Source organism: Aureobasidium subglaciale (assembly GCF_000721755.1).
Source record: "Aureobasidium subglaciale EXF-2481 unplaced genomic scaffold scaffold_30, whole genome shotgun sequence".
Lineage (NCBI taxonomy): Eukaryota > Fungi > Ascomycota > Dothideomycetes > Dothideales > Saccotheciaceae > Aureobasidium > Aureobasidium subglaciale.
This window is the reverse complement of record NW_013566965.1, coordinates 39,244-58,578: the sequence shown is the minus strand read 5'-3', so window position 1 is coordinate 58,578 and position 19,335 is coordinate 39,244. Positions and strand designations below refer to the sequence as shown.

General features: G+C 50.7%; 6 protein-coding genes across 6 annotated transcripts; 3 read left to right on the top strand and 3 right to left on the bottom strand.

Annotated features, from left to right (window-relative positions):
* Window positions 1-690: 690 nt before the first annotated feature.
* On the bottom strand, window positions 691-2,871 carry AUEXF2481DRAFT_48309 (uncharacterized protein; the record flags this gene model as incomplete). Its single annotated transcript, XM_013484400.1, has 8 exons — window positions 691-730; window positions 783-1,735; window positions 1,795-1,841; window positions 1,930-2,009; window positions 2,060-2,157; window positions 2,301-2,425; window positions 2,558-2,586; window positions 2,714-2,871. 8 exons carry the CDS (start codon window positions 2,869-2,871, stop codon window positions 691-693), a joined length of 1,530 nt encoding a protein of 509 aa, XP_013339854.1.
* A 792-nt stretch (window positions 2,872-3,663) lies between these two features.
* AUEXF2481DRAFT_44139 (uncharacterized protein) lies at window positions 3,664-5,413 on the bottom strand. The gene has a single exon (XM_013484390.1). The coding sequence runs from the start codon at window positions 5,117-5,119 to the stop codon at window positions 3,977-3,979; it is 1,143 nt and encodes a 380-aa protein (XP_013339844.1). The 5' UTR covers window positions 5,120-5,413; the 3' UTR covers window positions 3,664-3,976.
* Window positions 5,414-5,569: 156 nt separating this feature from the next.
* AUEXF2481DRAFT_44138 (uncharacterized protein) lies at window positions 5,570-10,258 on the top strand. The gene is made up of 6 exons (XM_013484389.1): window positions 5,570-5,841; window positions 6,036-6,658; window positions 6,946-7,054; window positions 7,108-9,615; window positions 9,675-9,804; window positions 9,857-10,258. The coding sequence occupies exons 1-6, from the start codon at window positions 5,836-5,838 to the stop codon at window positions 9,961-9,963; spliced, it is 3,483 nt and encodes a 1,160-aa protein (XP_013339843.1). The 5' UTR covers window positions 5,570-5,835; the 3' UTR covers window positions 9,964-10,258.
* Window positions 10,259-10,763: 505 nt separating this feature from the next.
* On the top strand, window positions 10,764-13,998 carry AUEXF2481DRAFT_33105 (uncharacterized protein; the record flags this gene model as incomplete). Its single annotated transcript, XM_013484374.1, has 3 exons — window positions 10,764-11,018; window positions 11,081-13,577; window positions 13,631-13,998. 3 exons carry the CDS (start codon window positions 10,764-10,766, stop codon window positions 13,996-13,998), a joined length of 3,120 nt encoding a protein of 1,039 aa, XP_013339828.1.
* Window positions 13,999-14,881: 883 nt separating this feature from the next.
* Window positions 14,882-16,201, top strand: AUEXF2481DRAFT_8584 (uncharacterized protein; the record flags this gene model as incomplete). Its single annotated transcript, XM_013484349.1, has 1 exon — window positions 14,882-16,201. The coding sequence occupies one exon, from the start codon at window positions 14,882-14,884 to the stop codon at window positions 16,199-16,201; it is 1,320 nt and encodes a 439-aa protein (XP_013339803.1).
* A 723-nt stretch (window positions 16,202-16,924) lies between these two features.
* On the bottom strand, window positions 16,925-18,885 carry AUEXF2481DRAFT_48306 (uncharacterized protein; the record flags this gene model as incomplete). Its single annotated transcript, XM_013484399.1, has 5 exons — window positions 16,925-17,114; window positions 17,169-17,503; window positions 17,555-17,987; window positions 18,036-18,186; window positions 18,240-18,885. 5 exons carry the CDS (start codon window positions 18,883-18,885, stop codon window positions 16,925-16,927), a joined length of 1,755 nt encoding a protein of 584 aa, XP_013339853.1.
* Between the last annotated feature and the right edge of the window lie 450 nt (window positions 18,886-19,335).

Below are 19,335 nucleotides of genomic sequence, written 5' to 3'. Positions count from 1 at the left end.
TGCAAGGCAACCCATAGTCAAGCTGATATGCTAGTGACTACCTTATCATCTTTGCCGGGTATTTTGACTGCTCAGGATCACACATAAGGAGCCTGGATCAAGTGGTTGATCAGGTGACATAATTGGATACTCGTGGACTCAAGATCTACTGCTCCTTGAGAGATGTCATTTTCGAATACACACCAGACTACAGCCTAACTCTCGGCGATGCGAGTCAGAAACTCGAAATTTATACGGCCGAAAGTTGCGGCACAGTCAATCCTTCCGCGGATTGTTGGTTGTGATGTTGGTGAAGCGAGAAGGACGAACGACAATTGTTCTGTCTCCGAGCGACCGCGGGCGATCTCCAGGCGAGTCAAAGCTTTCGACTAAACTTGTGGGGCTGGAATATTGGTCTCCCAATAAGGCATTGGTGACGAAGGAATACTAGGAGGTTGTCATTGGATGTTGACCACGCTCGATAGGATTGAAGAACAATGCTTGATCAATCTGTGAAATCAGGAAAACAACTAACAAACAAGGTCTCCCTTCACAATGTGCCGTTACAGAAAACAACGCGACTCAACTCCATGGCCAAGCAAAGGGGCATGGAGACATATAATTTTCTGCGTAGATAATTGACGGTCGCAATGGAGCCTGATACATGGCATGATGTGCAACCATTTTCTTGGTATATGGTTTGCACCATCATTAGCCGAAGAGCTTGTCCAAGACCTTCTCAAAGTACGAGCTTTAATTAGTTTGTTAGCTGAAATGCTCAAGTCCACTTGAATCTTACTTACTCGTTTGCCTTAGAAGGCACAAAGTTGGCCTGGTACTCTTCAATCTCTTCCACCTCGCCTCTGAGGTCAACTTCCACTGCGCGAGTCCATTTGGTCTTCTTGATCAACTTCCATCCAACGAACAGGATAGGAAATAGTCCGATCATGAAGTAACTAAAGATGAAAGTGGGTACGTCCCATTTGCCAGGTAGGAATACGGTGTAGCCACCGACAAAAGCCATGACAGTACAACCAATGAAGCCGTACCAGGCGAGGTATGGCTGACCCCAACCCGTGAAGGGAAGACTGTTGCGATCGAAGCCTTGCGCGTCACAAGCACGCTTCCAGAAGATGAATGTCATGCACATGACGGCGTAATTGATGAGTTGCGATGCGGTGACCAGATTGATGAACCATTTGAGCACAGTAGCAGCATTTGCACTGACTTGCAAGAAGGCAAGCAGAGCAATGCACAGGACAACAAGAGTGCAGTTCACTGGTACACCTCGGCGATTGGTGCGTGTCAAGATCTTGGGTGCTTTGCCTTCGAGCGCAAGCCCATATAGGGAGCGGGATGCACAGTAGACGTAGCTGTTGCCAGCCGAGAAAGCACTAGCCAGAACCATGGCGTTGACAATGTGGGGAAGCACACCGATACGAAGGCGATCCATGGCCACAACATAAGGTGATGCTGCTGCACCGGGAACGCCGGCAGTAGTAGCAGCAATGAGTTCCTTGTCGTTGTAGGGGACCAGAATGCCAACGCAAAGGGATCCGAGCATGAAGAAAGTGGTCAACCGATAGAAGACGGCTTTGAAGGCTTTGGGCATGACCACGCGAGGATTCTCGGCTTCGCCGGCAGCCATGCTGACATAATCAGGTCCAGCGATGGTGAAGGAAGCCTGGATAAGACACTGAAGGAACCCAAGGAAATATCCAAGGTTGCCGCCATAGTAGAGGGGGGCGAAGGCTCCCTGGAAGAAAAATATCGGGTCAGTATGGCGTTCATACCGTTCTCGGAATTTTCACGTACTGGATTGTTCCAATATCTGAAGCCAAATCTGTCGCCGAGTGGGTTTCCTCCAAGCATGACGACGAAGGTAAAAATGATCAAGCATAAAGGTGTTGTTAGTCAAGGGAAGATAATCTCGTATCAATCTGAGCTTACCAATGATCAGTAGAACTTTGCCGAGAGCTGCCCAGAACTCAGTCTCGCCATACCACTCGACAGTGAGGAGATTGATCAGACTACGGATTGTATGAGTGCAGTGTTCGTGACGTTTGATCAGGCTACTCACGCATAGAGCACAATGACAATAGCAATGATGCCACCAGCTGGCACGATATCACTCCAGTAGTGAATGACGACATTACAAGCGGTGACCTCAAAAGGGACCTAACTCCAAGCATTAGACAGGACTCACCAGGATGGACTCAAAGACGAAGAAGTTCGGCCAGTTGTTTTTTCTTCAGAGGTTTTTTCCGGAAAAAAAGCGGTGACCTCGAAAGGAACCTAACTCCAAGCATTAGACGACTCACCAGGATGGCCTCGAAGACAAAGAAGTTCCAGCCAGCAGCGAAGCCCATGGCCTCATCCATGTAGCGGCTGGCAAATCTGATGAAAGGGGACGATATTGGGAGGTAGGTGACCATCTCGGCAGTACCTAGAGCCTCAAGTCAGCGACGAAGATCAAGAGGTGCATTGGCTAGTCGCTTTGGAGTGGCGTAGCATATGTCGCAAGGTAACTTTAGACATGACATGACTGCACATGGAAATGGAGGAGGAAAGCTCGTACTTATGGTGACCGCAAGAATGAACGAGCACCTGCAGTTGTTATCAACATTGCCCTTGACTCTATTCGTTATGAGCTTCCGAAAGCCCAAGCTGCTGCTATGAAGCGGTGCAACGAAATGCTACGATCAGTCCGAGGATAATCTCTGGGAGGACTTACCAGATACTGAACGCCAGAAACAGACTACCAGGACCGCCATTGAGAAGACCATTGCCGATGGAAACATAGAGAGCAGTACCAATGGTACCTCCAATACCGATGAGTTGGATGTGACGCGACTTGAGGCGGCGATGGGTTCCGTCTTTGGCTATGGACATTGAGTCCACGGATCCTCCAGATTCTCCGCCATACTCTGGCAGGCTGATAGTTTCGTTATAGGTCTCAACACCTGCCTTAGATGTATGACGGACTTTGACAGCATCACTACTGCTAGAGGCTTCGACACTCGATGAGTGGATTGCGTCGTGCGACACAGAAGACCTCATCTTGTCAGCTGGAACCGGACTTAGATCCGGTGGGTTGATGTTAGGCGTCTCTGTTCAAGCTGTGGTGGCTGATGGCTTGTGAGCTATTAACCCTGGGGGCGTTTAATGAATCTGTTTGAGGAGCAGGCAGAAAAACTCAGGCACAAACTCCATATGACGAAGAGACGACACAGATGGAGGGATGCGCTGGATTTGACTAAAGAAACGGCCTGGAGTGACTCGCCAAGTTACCAAGGCTTGGATAAGATACGACGGCGATATCAATTGGAAAGAAGGTTGGTGTCCAGAATGCGCAGTCCAATGATGAGATAAAGAGGCTTGACAGGTCGCAGGGACAAGGTGACAAGGCTTTTCTGTACAAAACAATTGCCGCAGCAAGGTTTAAACCGCCGTGACCGCACTCGCAAACCGAGGTAAGTCTGAGGCGATGAACTGGGGGGTTCTCTTCCTGGAGTTCCCAACGAGTCGAGACCGCACTAGGGCGGTGACAACGAATCTTATTTTGGAGGCGAGCGAACGGCTCCGCCTCTCCAGATTATGGATTGTCTACAAATGCCAAGACCCTCGTACAGAGGATTGGACGTTTCTCAGTACTCGTTGAAACGACAAATGCAAAACACGTTCGTGCGACTGAAGTAAATTGACAGCGACGTGGTTAAGATAGCTTCTATATCTGCCAAATGTTCACAAGCCCTTGGCCCCATGCTTTCTTGTTCAAGATGTGGAGACAAGCTACGGTAAACGGACCCGTTCGCTTCCCCGGCCACGGGTTCGGTATCTGTTATGTCGAGGAATATTTTGCATGTTCATCCGTGAGCATCTTCCGAAAATGCAGGGATACTGAACTATTGTTGTCCCTGTCGATCTTCAACCTCGAGTCAATAACCGTCAGGCCACAGACTATATCGTAGTGCGAATACCTTCTGATGTGGAAGGGTTAACCTTGCTGAACCGCGAGTCTTCTGCTACCTTTGACCCTCTGTCTCTCACGAGCTTTGACTTCTTCCCAGTTGCCCACGATCCAGTCGCGCACTTCCGAGTCGATTTCGTCAGCATCGTTGACGAACGGTGCAAATCGAGCTTGACTTTCTGTATCCATTGCCGGCACGTCATGAATGTAGGGCTTGCCGTCAGAGAATGCGACGAACCTCTTCAGCGCCCTCACGACCTCATTCAGGCGTTTCGACTCCAACTTTGCAAAAGGGGTGAGGACTGTGGTTTTGATGACGTACCATGCGTGTTTTTCGGCATTTTCCACTAGCACTTTCGCGCGACGAGTATTGAATTCATCTTGCTTGCCAAAGAACGCAAGAGCTGCACGGGTGTGGGTATCTCTAGTCTCTTCGAGGTTGGCTTCGTTGTCTGGCAGATTTGGTAGGTATTCGGAGATGAAGCGACGAAACATAGGCCGTTTCTCCATGCGGGTTCGCATCTCAGATTGATTCCCTCTCTTCTCGACTAGCCCTCGATTGAACAGCCTAGAGGCTACGGTCCAGTCAAAAACTTCTTTCTCGGTCTTGAACCCTTGCGCGTACTTGTGCTTGTCGAGGCCCAGGAACTTCATGACCAGATCTGGATCGTTGTTCAAGAAGACCTGACTGGCGGACCAATTCTGGGTTTCCTGCTCTTTGATACGGACATAGAAACCGTCGTTTCTCGATGTGAATCCGAAGCCGTAGTTGAATACGCCGAGTATCGAACCGAGATCTCCATAGCCGTGTAGAAAAACGGTCCATGAGCGATAGCCTGGAGGACAAACTTGCACGTCGACTTGCGCAAAAGCCTGCAGCCCATCATGCTTGTCTCGGAGTGGAACAGCAAAGGAGTAAGTGGGGTGATTTGGTTTTATATGTTCAGTACCAAAACCGAGAGCCACTTCCTTGTACAGGAACAGTGTGGGTGATGGCAATTCGATGATCAGATCCACGTCGCCATAGTCCAGTTTCCCAGGAGCCTCCGGCATGTTAGTCGCATCAGGATGGCGCTTGGATAGATTTTCAAGTGCGAACTGTTTGACTCTTTGATAGTCCTGTGGTTTCATGCGAGGAACGACGAGGTCCGGGAAAGCATTGCCGCCCATGGTCGTCTTGAATGGATATAAGGATTGGTGAAGTGGGGCTGAGTTATGGGCAGTTTGAACAAAATTGATCGATGTGATCGAGTGTCCATTCGGAATCAGGCAACGAGGAAGTTGATTTCGCGAGCAAAGACGCAGTTGATGAGTCAAAGCCGGAGGAGTTGAGCAGGAGAGAGCGTGAAATAATTATCTTTCACATGCAAGTGTTGAAGACTGGCCTACCTGAAGGATTGAGCATCACTCTGAAGTGAATGTGAACAGTGTCAGGAGACTAGAGCATGCGAATGTGAATGTGAAGTGGCACAACATTGAAAGAGCTGACTCTAGTGTGAGAGTAGGTAGCTGCTGGGAGAAGGCTTTGCCCCACGAGCAAAGCGAAGACAACTGAAGACGTCACAGAGCTTGGCGTGTGCTTTCATCTTGCTACACGTTCTTCCCGGCCTGCCGAACAACAGCCTCACCACCTGCCGAAGGCAATAGATTGTGCTGGCATATTCATAGCCGCCGACCGAGCCATATCCTAGAAGCACAAGGCATCAACCACACCGCAGCTTCCCGTATCCGTATTCCGCGAGTTGCCATCCGAGCGTGTGAGGAGTGCAACAGCAGCAGCAGCGGCAGCATCTGGACCGCACATTCCTACTCTAGCAACTCTAGCAAGCAACACTCACAGCATCGCGCCTTCCGTTGTTGTGCGCAGCGCAGCTACTTGACTCAAGATGGATGTAAGTTCTCCATGCAGCTCACGCAATCATTTTCACAGTCAGCGAGGCCGCGAATGTCTCCTACCATCCATGCCACCCGACCCGCGCAGCTTGCACCTGTTGTATAACAGAAGCTCCTCTTGCTCACCATGTCGTCACCGATTCCACGGACAGAAACTCCCCTCCGCCACAAGTCGCTAACTCTTCGAACCCAGCTCGGCCATGACATGCTAGTCGACTCTGACTATGACGAGAAGCAGCAGGATGTAGCCATCATATCACCCGAAGACGACTCGATGGAGGAGGCTGCCGTGCAGGAACCCCAGGCCGACGACTACGCCGCCATGCGCAACCGCTTCATGCCCGAAGACCCCGATCTCGAAATCGAGTCAGAAACCACATTTACCTGGGACATCAAAGACTGGCGCACACTCCCTCGCAGACACCACAGCCCGACATTCCACACCGGCGACCACCCCTGGAAGGTCCTCTTCTTTCCCGCTGGTAACAACGCGAATGAGTCAGTCAGCTTCTACCTCGAACAGGGCTATGGCGAGGAAGACAAGCCCCCGGCAGACTGGTATGCATGTGCTCGCTTCATGCTCGTCCTTTGGAATCCGAACGACCCGTCCATATATCTGCACCACGAGGCTCAACACCGCTTTAATCAAGAGGAGGGCGATTGGGGCTTTACACGCTTTGCCGAGAAGAACAGAGTGTTTGCGACTCGTTTCGACGACAAGGACCGCCCCTTGATAGAAAACGACACTGCGAAACTGACAGCCTATGTCCGCGTCCTGAAAGACCCAACTGGTGTGCTGTGGCACAACTTTGTCAAGTGAGTGAATTCTCCATTTGTCTCTCAGAACTCTCTACACTTCGCACTCCCCCTCTCCATCTCCGATTCCCGTCGACCACAACATGTGGCAGTATGAGAGATCGTGATATGGACTTCTCCAGTCTGAGCCCTCCGTCAGCCTGTTTGTCATCACAACCGTTCAACGATCTCTGCCAATGGCTTGAGGACCAGTTTCCTTTTTCTCTATTTCAACGGCACGATCTCTTCCACGTTCCTACCATGCTTTCTCGATATGTATCGATCAAGGACTAACATTACTTTTTCAGCTACGACTCGAAGAAAGAGACCGGCATGGTGGGTCTGCGCAATCAAGGTGCCACCTGCTACCTAAACTCCTTGCTCCAATCCCTATTCTTCACCAACGCTTTCCGCAAGGTACGCAAACCCCATGTCATGTTAGAGATCGTGCGCTAACGTAGATCGTCCAGGCGGTGTACCAAATACCTACAGAGAACGAGACGGACGCACGAAACAGCAGTGCCTGGGCCTTGCAGCGTCTCTTCTACAAGCTACAGACTGATCCTGCCGCCGTCTCCACCATGGAACTTACCCAATCTTTTGGATGGGAATCTCGCCAGGTCTTCGAGCAACAAGATGTCCAAGAACTTTCCCGTATTCTCATGGACAAACTGGAAGAAAAGATGAAGGGCACCGAAGCAGCAAACGTCCTAGCCGAGATGTTTGTCGGTAAGATGAAGACGTATCTCCGCTGCATAGACGTAGATTACGAGAGCTCTCGTGTTGAGGACTTCTGGGACTTGCAACTTAATGTCAGCGGATGTAAGACGCTTGACGACAGTTTCCGTGATTACGTCCAGGTCGAGACTCTTGAAGGCGACAACAAATATGCCGCTGAAGGTTATGGTCTACAAGACGCCAAGAAGGGAGTCATCTTCGAGAGCTTCCCTCAGGTACTGCACCTCCAACTCAAGCGATTCGAGTATGACTTTGTGCGTGATGCCATGGTCAAAGTCAACGACCGCTATGAATTCCCTGAGATCTGGGACGCATCTCCATACCTCTCAGAGACGGCCGATCGCTCAGAGCCGTACATCTACCGCCTGCATGGCGTGCTTGTGCACAGTGGCGATATGAATGCCGGTCATTACTATGCGTTCATCAAGCCCACCAAGGACAGCCCATTCTTCAAGTTCGACGACGATCGCGTCACCCGCGCCACCCCCAGAGAGGCTATGGACGAGAACTTCGGTGGCGACTATGCCCCTACTGGTCCTAATGGTGCCACCAAGATGCAGAACCCCTTCACTCGTCAATGGTCGACCAAGCGTTCGATGAGCGCTTACATGCTGGTCTACATCCGTGAGAGCCGTATTGATCAGATTCTGGGAGACAGTGACAGTATCCAACCTCCCACACACCTGCCAAGCCGCCTCGCTGAGGAGCGCGCTGCACTCGAACGCAAACGCAAGGAACGCGAAGAGGCTCATTTGTACATGAACGTTCAGGTTGCGACAGAAAGCAACTTCCGCTCCTACCAAGGTTTCGATCTGGTCGATTGGAAATCAACAGACCAGGAGGAAGCTGTAGCTCCTAGAGTTTTGCGATGCAAGAAGGCGATGACCTTGTCAGAATTCAACGAGCAAGTCGCACAGGACATTGGAACTGACGCAGATCTAATTCGTCCCTGGGTCATGGTCAACCGCCAGAACGGTACTGTCAGGCCCGACCATCCTCTCAATTACTCGACAATGACCCTCGAAGAAGCGAATGCCAAGTTTTCTACCAGGGCAGCGTCATTCCGACTTTTCATCGAGCAAACTACCCGTGGTGAAGATGGCAAGCCGGTGTGGCATGCTGATGTTCCGCCGCCTTCACCACCCGCCCAGGAGCAGAAGCCCATTATTGTCTTCCTCAAACAATTCGATCACGAAACCCAGACGCTCAAGGGTGTAGGTCACACGTACATGCTTCAGCACCAGAAGGTTCAAGATCTCGCTGAGCCGATCTTGAAACTCATGGGATGGGAAGCTGGTACATCGCTCAAGCTGTTCGAAGAGATTAAGCAAAACTTTATCGATGTCATGAAGCCCAAGCAGACTTTGGGCCAGTCTGAGATCCAAGACGGCGACATTGTCTGCTTCCAGAAGGTCATGACAGTGGAAGAGGCCCAAGCATTCCAGCAGAGCTACCCTTCTGCCTACACTGATGCAATCTCCTTCTACGATTATCTATTGAATCGCATCCGTGTATTCTTCTTACCACGTCCTGGAGCACCTCAGAGCGTGCCACTCGAGCAGGGAGCGGATGAGTTCGAGGTCTTCCTATCGAGAAAGGACTCGTACGACACTTTGGCAAACAAGACAGCCCAACATCTGTCGATAGTTTCGAAGACAGAGGTCGATCCTACACATTTGCGATTCACTACAGTCAACTCACAAAGCGGCAAGCCTCGTGCGCCTGTCAAGCGAACGCCTACAACGACAGTGCAGACCATTCTTGCTGGTGTTGGTACTGGCGGTTACGGTGGTGGTTATGGCTACACAAATCAGTCACCCGACACTTTGTACTACGAAGTCCTGGAGATGAGCTTGGCAGATTTGGAACAACGCAAGACAGTCAAGGTGATATGGCTCCCCGAAGGAGTGACCAAGGAAGAAACATTCGACTGTCTTGTTCCCAAGGTTGGTACTTTCGAAGACGTCCTCCCGGTGTTCCAGAGGAAGGCCAAGCTGCCAGACGAGCTCATTGAGCAAATTCGATTCTACGAGGCTCACTCTGGCAAAGTGTATAAGAATCTTGGCCTAGATACACCAGTGTCGACTTTGAACGAGTTTATGCAAGTCTACGCAGAGCGTCTGCCAGAAGAGGAACGAGAGGCCGAGAAGGAGGGTACGCCTCCGCTCATCGGATGTTTCCATTACGACAAAGAGCCCGCGAAACCGCACGGTGTGCCTTTCATCTTTCTTGTCAAGGAGGTGAGTAACGATGCAACTAAACAAGTTAAAGAAGCAAGCATACTGATGATATCCAACAGGGCGAGATCTTCAAGGAGACCAAGGAGAGACTGTCGAAGCGCACAGGCATCAAAGGCAAACAGTTCGAGAAGATCAAGTTTGCGGTCATTCCACATGGAAGCTACTCTCGGCCAAAGCCTCTCGAAGACGGTATGTCACGGTGGCTCATTACACATCAAGCTCTTACTAATCAGAACTGCAGATGACATTCTCTCGGAAAGCTTCAGCGAGGGCGATCAACTGGGTCTGGACCATGTCAATAAGGCACGTAACGCATGGCTCAAGTATGAGAGCTTGAATATCCGATAAATGAATTGTGAATGGAGCAGTAGCAAAATGAAGCCACTAGCACTGTAAGAGGATATGGTTATCAAAGAAGCATCCATGGTCGGAATGAGGTGCACACTATCGTGCCGGCAGAGCTGAGATTGGAGAAGGTAACCTACATGGATCGACAGATTAGCAGTCAGGCTCTCGGCTTCTCGACAGAGGTTAGCGTACAGCGAAGGATACAGTAGCAGAAGTCGAAGGACGTGTTGGCGACAGACACGAACAAAGTAGACATGAGAGAATGCAAACATGGTTAATTTGATACATAAACCGGGTGCATAAAATCAAGCTTCGGATTATGCAAGGGTCATAGAGCAGATGCGGAGTAGCGGTGGATCCCGTTGGACGAGTCAATGACGAAAGAAGGGAGCTCGAGCGGCAGTCGATATGAATGCAGATAGAGTGATAGGGCATCTGTTTGACAGTGTGGATACTATTGAACAGTAGAGAGACTCTGGATATACAGTAGAGCGCAAACAGAGCGGTCTTTCTAGACAAGTCATCACCCCCTTGCCTGCCTTAGAGTGGGTCTCTAGCGGATGCTATTGTGCCAGGTCGGGGCGAAGAATGCTGGAGCACTTCGCCTTCAACGTTTCGCTTGCTCTGAGCATGTGCAGTCTTGGACAAGAGTAAGACAATTCTCCATATCATTGACGACTTTATCGAACAACGAGACGAGACAGTTGCACAAAGCACATTTGTCTCAGTACCGTCGCCAACACTTTCGCAGCCCTCTCCTCTTCCAACGAGGAGCCATGGTCGGAACAAGTGCAGCCAACATGTCGCTCCCACAACGATCCGCATCCAGCAGGGCAAGCGTCCTGACAGATGGCATGGAGAAGCCATTGCTGGATAACCGCACATACCGCGTGGTACGACTAGCGAATGACCTCGAAGCGCTGCTGATCCATGACCCGGACACGGACAAGGCGAGTGCGGCCATGGATGTCAACATCGGTAGCTTCAGCGACGCCGACGACATGCCTGGTATGGCGCATGCTGTCGAGCATTTGCTGTTCATGGGAACCGAAAAGGTGCGTCAAGTAGTGCAGGTGGCAAGAATGCAAGACGTGGGCTGAGACTTTTGCGACTGCAGTTTCCCGTCGAGAACGAATACAACCAGTACCTGCAACGATACGGCGGCTACTCGAATGCTTTCACCGCCTCATGCGACACAAACTACTACTTTGAGCTTTCCGCCTCGTCTACTGCCACCAGCCAGCAGTCGTCGCTCAGCAGCAAGGAGAACCTCCCTGTCGAAAAGTCGCAAGCCCCGCTCTACGGGGCCCTCGACCGCTTTGCCCAGTTCTTCATCCACCCCCTGTTCCTGGAAGATACTTTGGACCGTGAGTTGCGTGCTGTCGACTCGGAAAACAAGAAGAACTTGCAGGCCGACAACTGGCGTCTGCATCAACTGAACAAGAGTCTGTCCAACAAGAAACACCCCTTCAACAAGTTCTCCACCGGCAATTACAAGGTTCTGCACGACGACCCAATTGCTCGTGGCGTCAAGATTCGTGATGAGTTCATCAACTTCTACCGCGCGAATTACTCGGCAAACCGTATGAAGCTTGCTGTTCTTGGTCGTGAGAATCTCGATGAGTTGGAGTCATGGGTAACCGAGCTCTTCTCAGACGTCCCCAACCAGAACCTTCCCAAGTTGCGCTGGGATGATGTTCCCGCTATGACTGAAGCCGAGCTGGGCACCCAAATCTTTGTTAAGCCTGTTATGGACATGCGCTTACTTGACATGCACTTTGTCTACGCCGACGAGGAGGACTTGTGGGAGTCTCAACCTGCCAAGTATCTCAGTCATCTCATCGGTCACGAAGGTCCCGGTTCTATCCTCGCATACATCAAGGCAAAAGGCTGGGCTAACGGCCTGGGCGCTGGACCCATGAACATTTGCCCCGGAACTTCTCACTTCTCCATCTCCATTCGCCTCACTGAGGACGGTCTCAAGAACTACCAAGAAGTCATCAAGGCCGTCTTCCAATACCTCGCCATGGTCAAAGAGCAGCCGCCACAAGAATGGATCGTTGACGAGATGGCCAAGCTTGCAGATGTCGACTTCCGCTTCCGCCAAAAGATTCCCGCAAGTCGTACTGTCAGCGCTCTCAGTGGTGTCATGCAAAAGTCTTTCCCCCGTGACAAGTTGTTGAGTGCTCAATCTTTGATTTGGAAATTCGACTCCGACGCCATCAAGCGTGGTCTTGACTACCTTAGACCTGATAATTTCCGCATCACTCTCGTGTCTCAAGAGTATCCTGGTAACTGGGATCAGAAGGAGCACTGGTACGGCACAGAATACAAGTACGAGAAGATGCCTTCTCAGTTCATGAAGGATCTGGAGGCAACCAGCCAGGCCTCATCCTCACAGCGTCCATCGGAATTGCACATGCCTGCGAAGAACGAATTTGTACCCTCTCGTCTCGACGTCGAGGTCAAAGAGGTTGAGAAGCCGTCTCTCGCCCCAAAGCTGATTCGCAACGATGTGAACGTTCGTACTTGGTGGAAGAAAGATGACCAGTTCTGGGCACCAAAGGCAAACATCAAGGTCTTCTTCAGATCCCCATTGGTCAGCATGTCTGCTCTCACAACTGTCACTACTCAATTGTACAAGGACTTGGTTGAGGATTCTCTGACCGAATACTCTTATGATGCAGAGCTTGCCGGCCTCGAGTATGAGCTCCAGAACCACGCTCAGGGCTTCGACGTCAACATCAGCGGCTACAACGACAAGATGGCTGTTCTTCTTGAGAAAGTCTTGATTGGTATGCGCGATCTGGAAGTCAAGGACGATCGCTTCGAGATCATCAAGGACCGTACACTTCGAGGTTGGCGTAATTTCGCCTACCAGCAGCCATTCCATCAGATCAGCACTTACAGCAGATGGCTGGTAGCCGAGAAGGGATTCATTGTTGACCAACTGCTGGAAGAGCTCGATCAAGTTACTGCTGACGACATCCGCAAGTTCTTCCCGCAGGTACTCCACCAGATGCACATTGAAGTCCTGGCCCATGGCAATCTCTACCGTGAAGATACTCTCAAGATGACTGATCTGATTGAGTCCATCTTGAAACCTAAGCAACTTCCTGCTAGTCAATGGCCTCTTCGTCGCTCGATCGTTCCCCCTCAAGGTAGCAACTTCGTCTACGAGCGTACCCTCAAGGATCCTGAGAACGTCAATCACTGTATCGACTATCAACTGTTCACAGGTCTTCTGACCGACCGCGCGAACCGTGCCAAGCTTCTTTTGTTCGCCCAAATGTCAGACGAAGGTTGCTTTGATACACTTCGCTCCAAGGAACAGCTTGGATACGTGGTTCAGTCTATGCCTTTGATGCTCACTGCCATTTCAGGTTGGCGTGTTCTGATCCAATCCGAGAGGTCACCCGAATATCTTGAGAAGCGTATCGATGTCTTCCTCAACACATTCGGTGACAACTTGAGGAACAAGATGAAGGATGAGGAGCTTGAGTCGCACAAGACTGCTTTGATCAACAAGCGGTTGGAGAAGATGAAGAATCTCAATCAGGAGAGCGGTCGTTTCTGGCACCACGTTACCAGTGAGGCCTTTGACTTTGAGCTTGGTAAGTTGCATCGTACTTATAGCTCTCAACCAGTTGACTAATCAAAGCAATAGTCCACCGTGACGTCGAGCACATCGAGCCTATCACCAAGCAAGACATGATTGACTTCTTCGACACTTACATCGACCCCGCTTCAAAGACGCGTGCAAAGATCTCGACCCATCTCCTTGCTCAAGGAAAATCGTCTGATGCCGAGAGCAGCAAGTCTTCATCAGAGCAGACAACCGAGACTCCAGCCGCCAAAGAGGAGACTGCTAGTACCACCAGCTCTGAGCTCCGAGTCGAGGAACAGAAGAAGGAAGTCGGCACTGCCATCAGAATCGAAGATGTCAGAAGCTTCAAGGCTAGTATGCCTCTGTCCGAGGCTATGAGACCTGTCAAGGATGTGGCCGAGTTTGAGGACCTAGGCGCCAAGCTCTAGGTGAACTTTCGCTCGAGGACAAGTTGTGCTTGCATTAGTGGATTTCTGTTTGGACGCGGGTGCGGGTTTACGACATGGTTGCATGAAAGGTGGGGATACCTCGGACATGTCTTGTTATCTGATTTCATGATTATGCAAGGCTCGAATGCTTAGAAGAATAGACAGTTTTCTTCTAGCCATCTCTTCTGAGGCTGTGCACGTGTTTTGTTGATTGTGTCACTGCTTTGTATTTATTGCTGGAAATCGCGAGAAGTGACCCACAAGTTGCCTCATTTCGGAGGAACCACCCAGCAAGGTTCTTCCTTCTCTGGAGACAGCGCTGTTCCGTAGGCGCGCACCACGCTCTTGCCAATCTTCCGCAACAAACAGTGTCTTCACAAGCTGACATCGCGTTTCTTCCCTTGAGCTCCATCAACCACATCGCACAAGCAACACGTCTGCGTCACTGCATTAAGCGCGTATCTTTGCAACCAGTCGTTGCTTCCCTCTCAACACTACAGCCCTTTGTGGCACGCAAGACACAGATTACATCTTGGAAGCCACGTTCAAGTCGCGTGCACATCGCAACTTCTGGCGCTTCTTCCCTTCACTGGAGACACACAACTTCATCGTCGGCCCAGTCGACTGCGAGGACTGCACAGGCCTCCTTCTTTTTCTGTTCTAACATCTCGCTCGGGCTCCATCTGTCTCGCAATTTGGTGTCGTTGCCGCCACGCAGCTCCACATTCACTGAGCAATCGAACGATCAGCTTGCTCTGCTCAGCTGGATCTTTACATAACCCTGGCTTCTTGTTTCCCACTGCACTTGACTCGCCGACTTGAGAACACACATTGAGACTCGTTCCTCTCTCAGTACTTGATCACCAATCAGAGTCTCAGAGACATGGCAGCCAGCGTAGATTTTTCGACTGTTATCGTTCCCAGCGAGGGGCTGCCGACTCCGCCAAGCCATATCCTCGCCTTGCCACATGAGTTGCTCAGCATGATTGTGTCGGAGTGCGATCCAAACGATCTGAAGAACGTACGCCTGACATTCAAACTGATGCATGCCATTTCGATCAAGCACTTTGGGCGCAAGAAGTTCTCTCGTCGTCGATTCGTATTCACCTTTGAAAGTATGAAGGCACTACTTGACATCACAGCGCATCCGGTATTTGGTCCTGGTCTGAAGTGCATCACTTTCGGTACCTATCGGATGGCTCCGTGGAATGACTGTGAAATTGAGGATGAGCATAGCGACGATCCGAACGTACTGCACGATCAGATTGATTACAAGCACCAAAAGTTCATCCATTGCAATGATCATGTCAAGATGTTGGTATTGAGTCTCGAGAATCTCACCCGATGTGGAAACACAGAGGTCGTTCTGGGCATTCATGATGACATTCACGGTATTGAGGTGAGACGTCCAGGATACGCTTTCAAGGCTTCCTACCGAGGATACCCCTTGAAGATCGTGGACCCTCGGGAGACCATTGACGCAGTGACTGAAGCCGCATCTCGCAGCAAGTATGCAATCAAGGCTCTTAAACTCTGCCTCTCCTCATCATCCTACAGCTTGAGAAACTTGGTGGGTAGCGAACGAGACGTGCTCCACGAGATTTTGAGTGCAAAGAAACAGCTGCGAGAAAGACAAGGTCGAAAGATGGATCTTCACTTAAATGTCTGGCTATCGCAGTCGTACACCAAGATGAAGATTCTTTCCAACGCTACTCGTCTCGAGTTGTCAAGATACTCTTTCAACAGATCGGTACCACAAGAACGTTTCCAGATCTTTGACCAGCTCAGCCACGGGGAGTTGTGGGATACCGTAAGCTCCACGGCTCTAGACACCATAGTTATCAGGAACTCGGCCGGCGGATACGACGAATTTACAGACTTCCTACGAAGACACAAGCGTTCGTTGACAACATTTGAACTTGAGGGATTCGACTTCTTATTGGATGAATTCCCCACGGCCTTGTTGGCTCTGAGATTCCTCCGATTTCTAAAGTCTGACTTCCAACTGAGCTGTTTGTCCATGGAGAAATTGACTGTAAGAGAAACTCTTGAGGTACCAGACTCAGGCAGAGTGGTGTATCATGGTGCTGAACAGGTTGATGAGGGACTGCAAAGTCTGATTGAAGAGGCTGAGGAAATGTATGGAGACGAATCAGTCGTGCTGAAAGAAGCATATGAGCAGGATGGCTTGACGTGGAGCTAGAATAGCATGAAGCAAGTTCCTTGCTACGATTTGGACCTTACCAGATAACAAGTATCCCTGGCTCCAGCGCTCGGTTGATCGAAAAGAGATTGATCGGGCCAATGGCTCGAGACGCTGGCTCGTTGACGGTGTAAATGTTCCACCAAAATCTAGGTATTGATGCCAATAACGGATTGACCACCACTGCGATGTGTACGATGACCGATTAAGCTGACATGCCGTCCATAGAAGTCCTGTATGTTCCCTGACTCAGTCTGACCATTTACCATGAATACCGGACATGTTGTGACTACGACCCGGTCTCAAAAACATACTCTCCCATAGCACGCTCTTATGAGCGAGGTACAATTGCTGTAGTTCTAAGCTTCTGTCGACACGTCTTGAGATTGAGATGGTAGTGATCTGATCGGTGCCATCACTTCCCCACTGTTCGGACAAGCCTATCAATCTCAATGGTGCGTGAGAGGAGATGACGGGAACTCTTGGGCAATACGAGGGACTGATCCTGGAAGCATCGCAAGGTTGAAAAGACGATCGTCGAGATGGAAATAACACAGGATCAACGAAGTAGTCATCACGTCATGAGTACCTCTGAAACCAATTTAAATTGGAGGTAGACTGCTCAGGAATACCTCATACCTCCAAAACAGCCGAATGAACAGGAAACCCCCTGGGCAATCAGAGACCCCCATTGCAAACCCGTCAATCCCATCTCACAGGCACTCAAAAGTCCTGAAACGTCCTCGTCTCCCTAGTACTACTGCCCCTTGACGGCCCACCAATATGACCTTCGCTCTGAGGAGGGGTCTTGCCCTCGCGTCTCAAATAGTCAGCATACAGTTTTCCGGTTTCAGCCTTGAATCTTGGACTTCTCGCTCCCTCTCCGCCTCTAACAGGAACGTCGAGCGATGATCTGCCAATGACATTCGGTGGCGGAGATGGAAATGTGTTGATGATTTCAGAGGGCCTTCTAAGACTTCCAGTAACCATTTCCTGCTCTACCATGACGATCATCCAGACGCCAACTTGTTCGTCGCTGCCGAGAAGCGGTGTACAATGAATCCATCGTGGCTTTCCTTCGATAGTAGTGCGATGAGGACTGCCAGCAGGGGCAGGTGTCGAGAGCCAGGAGATTTTGGCTGTGACCGGGGTACCATGAGTCAAGCTGTCGAGCACGCCGTCACGAACGTCCTGGGGTCCACCAAGACGTTCCATCAGTTTCGTCTGAAGGAGTCCTGGTATGCGGAGGGCGGGAGATGTGAAAGTGATACGTAGGGACGGATACGGGCGGACAAGCAAGTACTATGCACATCAGTCAGTGTTTCTTGTCGGCTGGTGGAGGCCATTGCTTACATTCTGATATACACCAGGTAGACGTCCAGACGGACCCAGAGATGGATGAGGCCACAGCCCACGTTCGAGAGCATCGTCCATGCCGAAGACCTTGCGCGCGGGGCGAGCGAGAGACAGGTTGCGAGATGAGGCAGTTGGAGGCGTGTCGCGCGACTGACTGCGTGGTCGTATATTAACCGCGTCCAGCTCTTCGTCGTTCATCATCTGACCTAGCTCTCCCAATACCTGGGTCGGCTCACGCATGCTTCTCCCACGGTACCGCTCCTCTGTGCGGTCATTTGCAAGAAGCTTCTCGAAGGAGTCCAGACCTTTACCGCCTTCGATGAGGTTTGTGACGTCAATCTGAGCACCCACAAAGTATCGTACTGTGCCTTTGTTATCGTACAGTGGTGCAAGCATGAGTAGGTTCATGAATGGTATCCCATTTCTCCGGCTTGAAGCTATCAGCAAGTGCCACGATTGGATGCAAAGATGTTCTCACTAGTTCAGGAGCGTCTCTGTGATTTCTTGACCAGCATGCAGAGCTTCTATCAATCGATGTACGCTGGCCGAGGAAGTTTTCGGGCCCTGCAAGAAGCGACAGTTGCGGCCGATCACAAAGTCTTTTTCATAACCACTTATGTCGTAGAAGGCTGTTTGTGATAAGCATTTGGACAGAGCGGAGAAAATTGTGCATGAAGCTGACCTTCGGAGGCGTACACGATCGGATTGTCGGATACAGAGGGATCAGTGATACAGTACACTTCTGCTAGGGACGGTATCAAGTCACGCATGACGGGCGCGTTGTTGCCAGTGATCTCCTTGACGAGACTATCTGTCACTGTCTGCACGAGGCGATGAGTGAGGTATGCTGGCAAGGCGTCGTCAACCAGTGCCTGTACGACCAAGCGCGAACGCTCCTGGAAGCTCTCATCGACCACGGCTGCTGGCTTGGGCGTATGACCCGTTGTCGAGCGGTGATTATTCGCCAGCGAGTTGGCGTATTCTATTGCAGCAACTGCCTTTTGCGTGTCTACATAGCTCTCTAGAGCAGGTAGAGTGTATGGTTTGTACTGTGTGAGGAATCGACGGAAGCGAGAAAACAATTGATAGTCGCGAAGAATGACATTTAGGTGGTCCACTGAAAAATAGCGAGTGCTGAGGTGCTCCATATTGGAGTGTGAGACGGAGGGCGGAGGAGGTTTAAGATCGTAATACTCGTGCTCGTCTCCGGATCCAGAGTGTGGTGCTGTCGTAGGTTCTGTATGATAATCGTCTTGTGCTTCTTCCTCCAGGGGATCAAATATTGATGCTTGAATCGGCGAGATGGACCCCTGACGTGTTGACGCCATGTCTGGAATTTCGGGTGGACCATCAAACGCGGAAGCGACGCTCGAGTGTTGCTGCACCTGTCTGGGTAAGATGTTGGTCGCACTGAATGTCGATTCCACTCCAGATGATTCTGGGCGGTTCCCACTTCTGAGAAATGAAGGCAGACGTAGTTTTGATGACCGTCGTGCTTGGTGGTTTGCGTCTTGCATCTTATCTGCGAATAAAGCACCACAGTGTGCCTACTATGCGAAGTTCGGATTGTGTAGATGCTGGAATACTTGCCGTGGGAAATTGCAAGCGACCCAATGCCTGCTTAATCTCGCTCGGTAGACATGAAAATGAGGATAAAGGTCGAAGCACGAACGACGGCAGCCACATGGGTTTTGACATGTTTGGAAGCGTCATGGTTACTCTACCTCTCATCTGACCGCCGTCTCGCGTGCGGGAAAGTGGTCGGTCTGCCCTGAGAT

What these genes read in the sequence shown, in the direction of transcription:
- AUEXF2481DRAFT_44139 (XM_013484390.1), bottom strand. Translation starts at nt 5,119, where the DNA reads ATGGGCGGCAATGCTTTCCCGGACCTCGTCGTTCCTCGCATGAAACCA.
- AUEXF2481DRAFT_44138 (XM_013484389.1), top strand. An exon ending in TCATCTTTCTTGTCAAGGAG is followed by an intron (nt 9,616 to 9,674) that starts GTGAGTAACGAT and finishes GATATCCAACAG; the next exon opens with GGCGAGATCTTCAAGGAGAC. An exon ending in GCCAAAGCCTCTCGAAGACG is followed by an intron (nt 9,805 to 9,856) that starts GTATGTCACGGT and finishes TCAGAACTGCAG; the next exon opens with ATGACATTCTCTCGGAAAGC.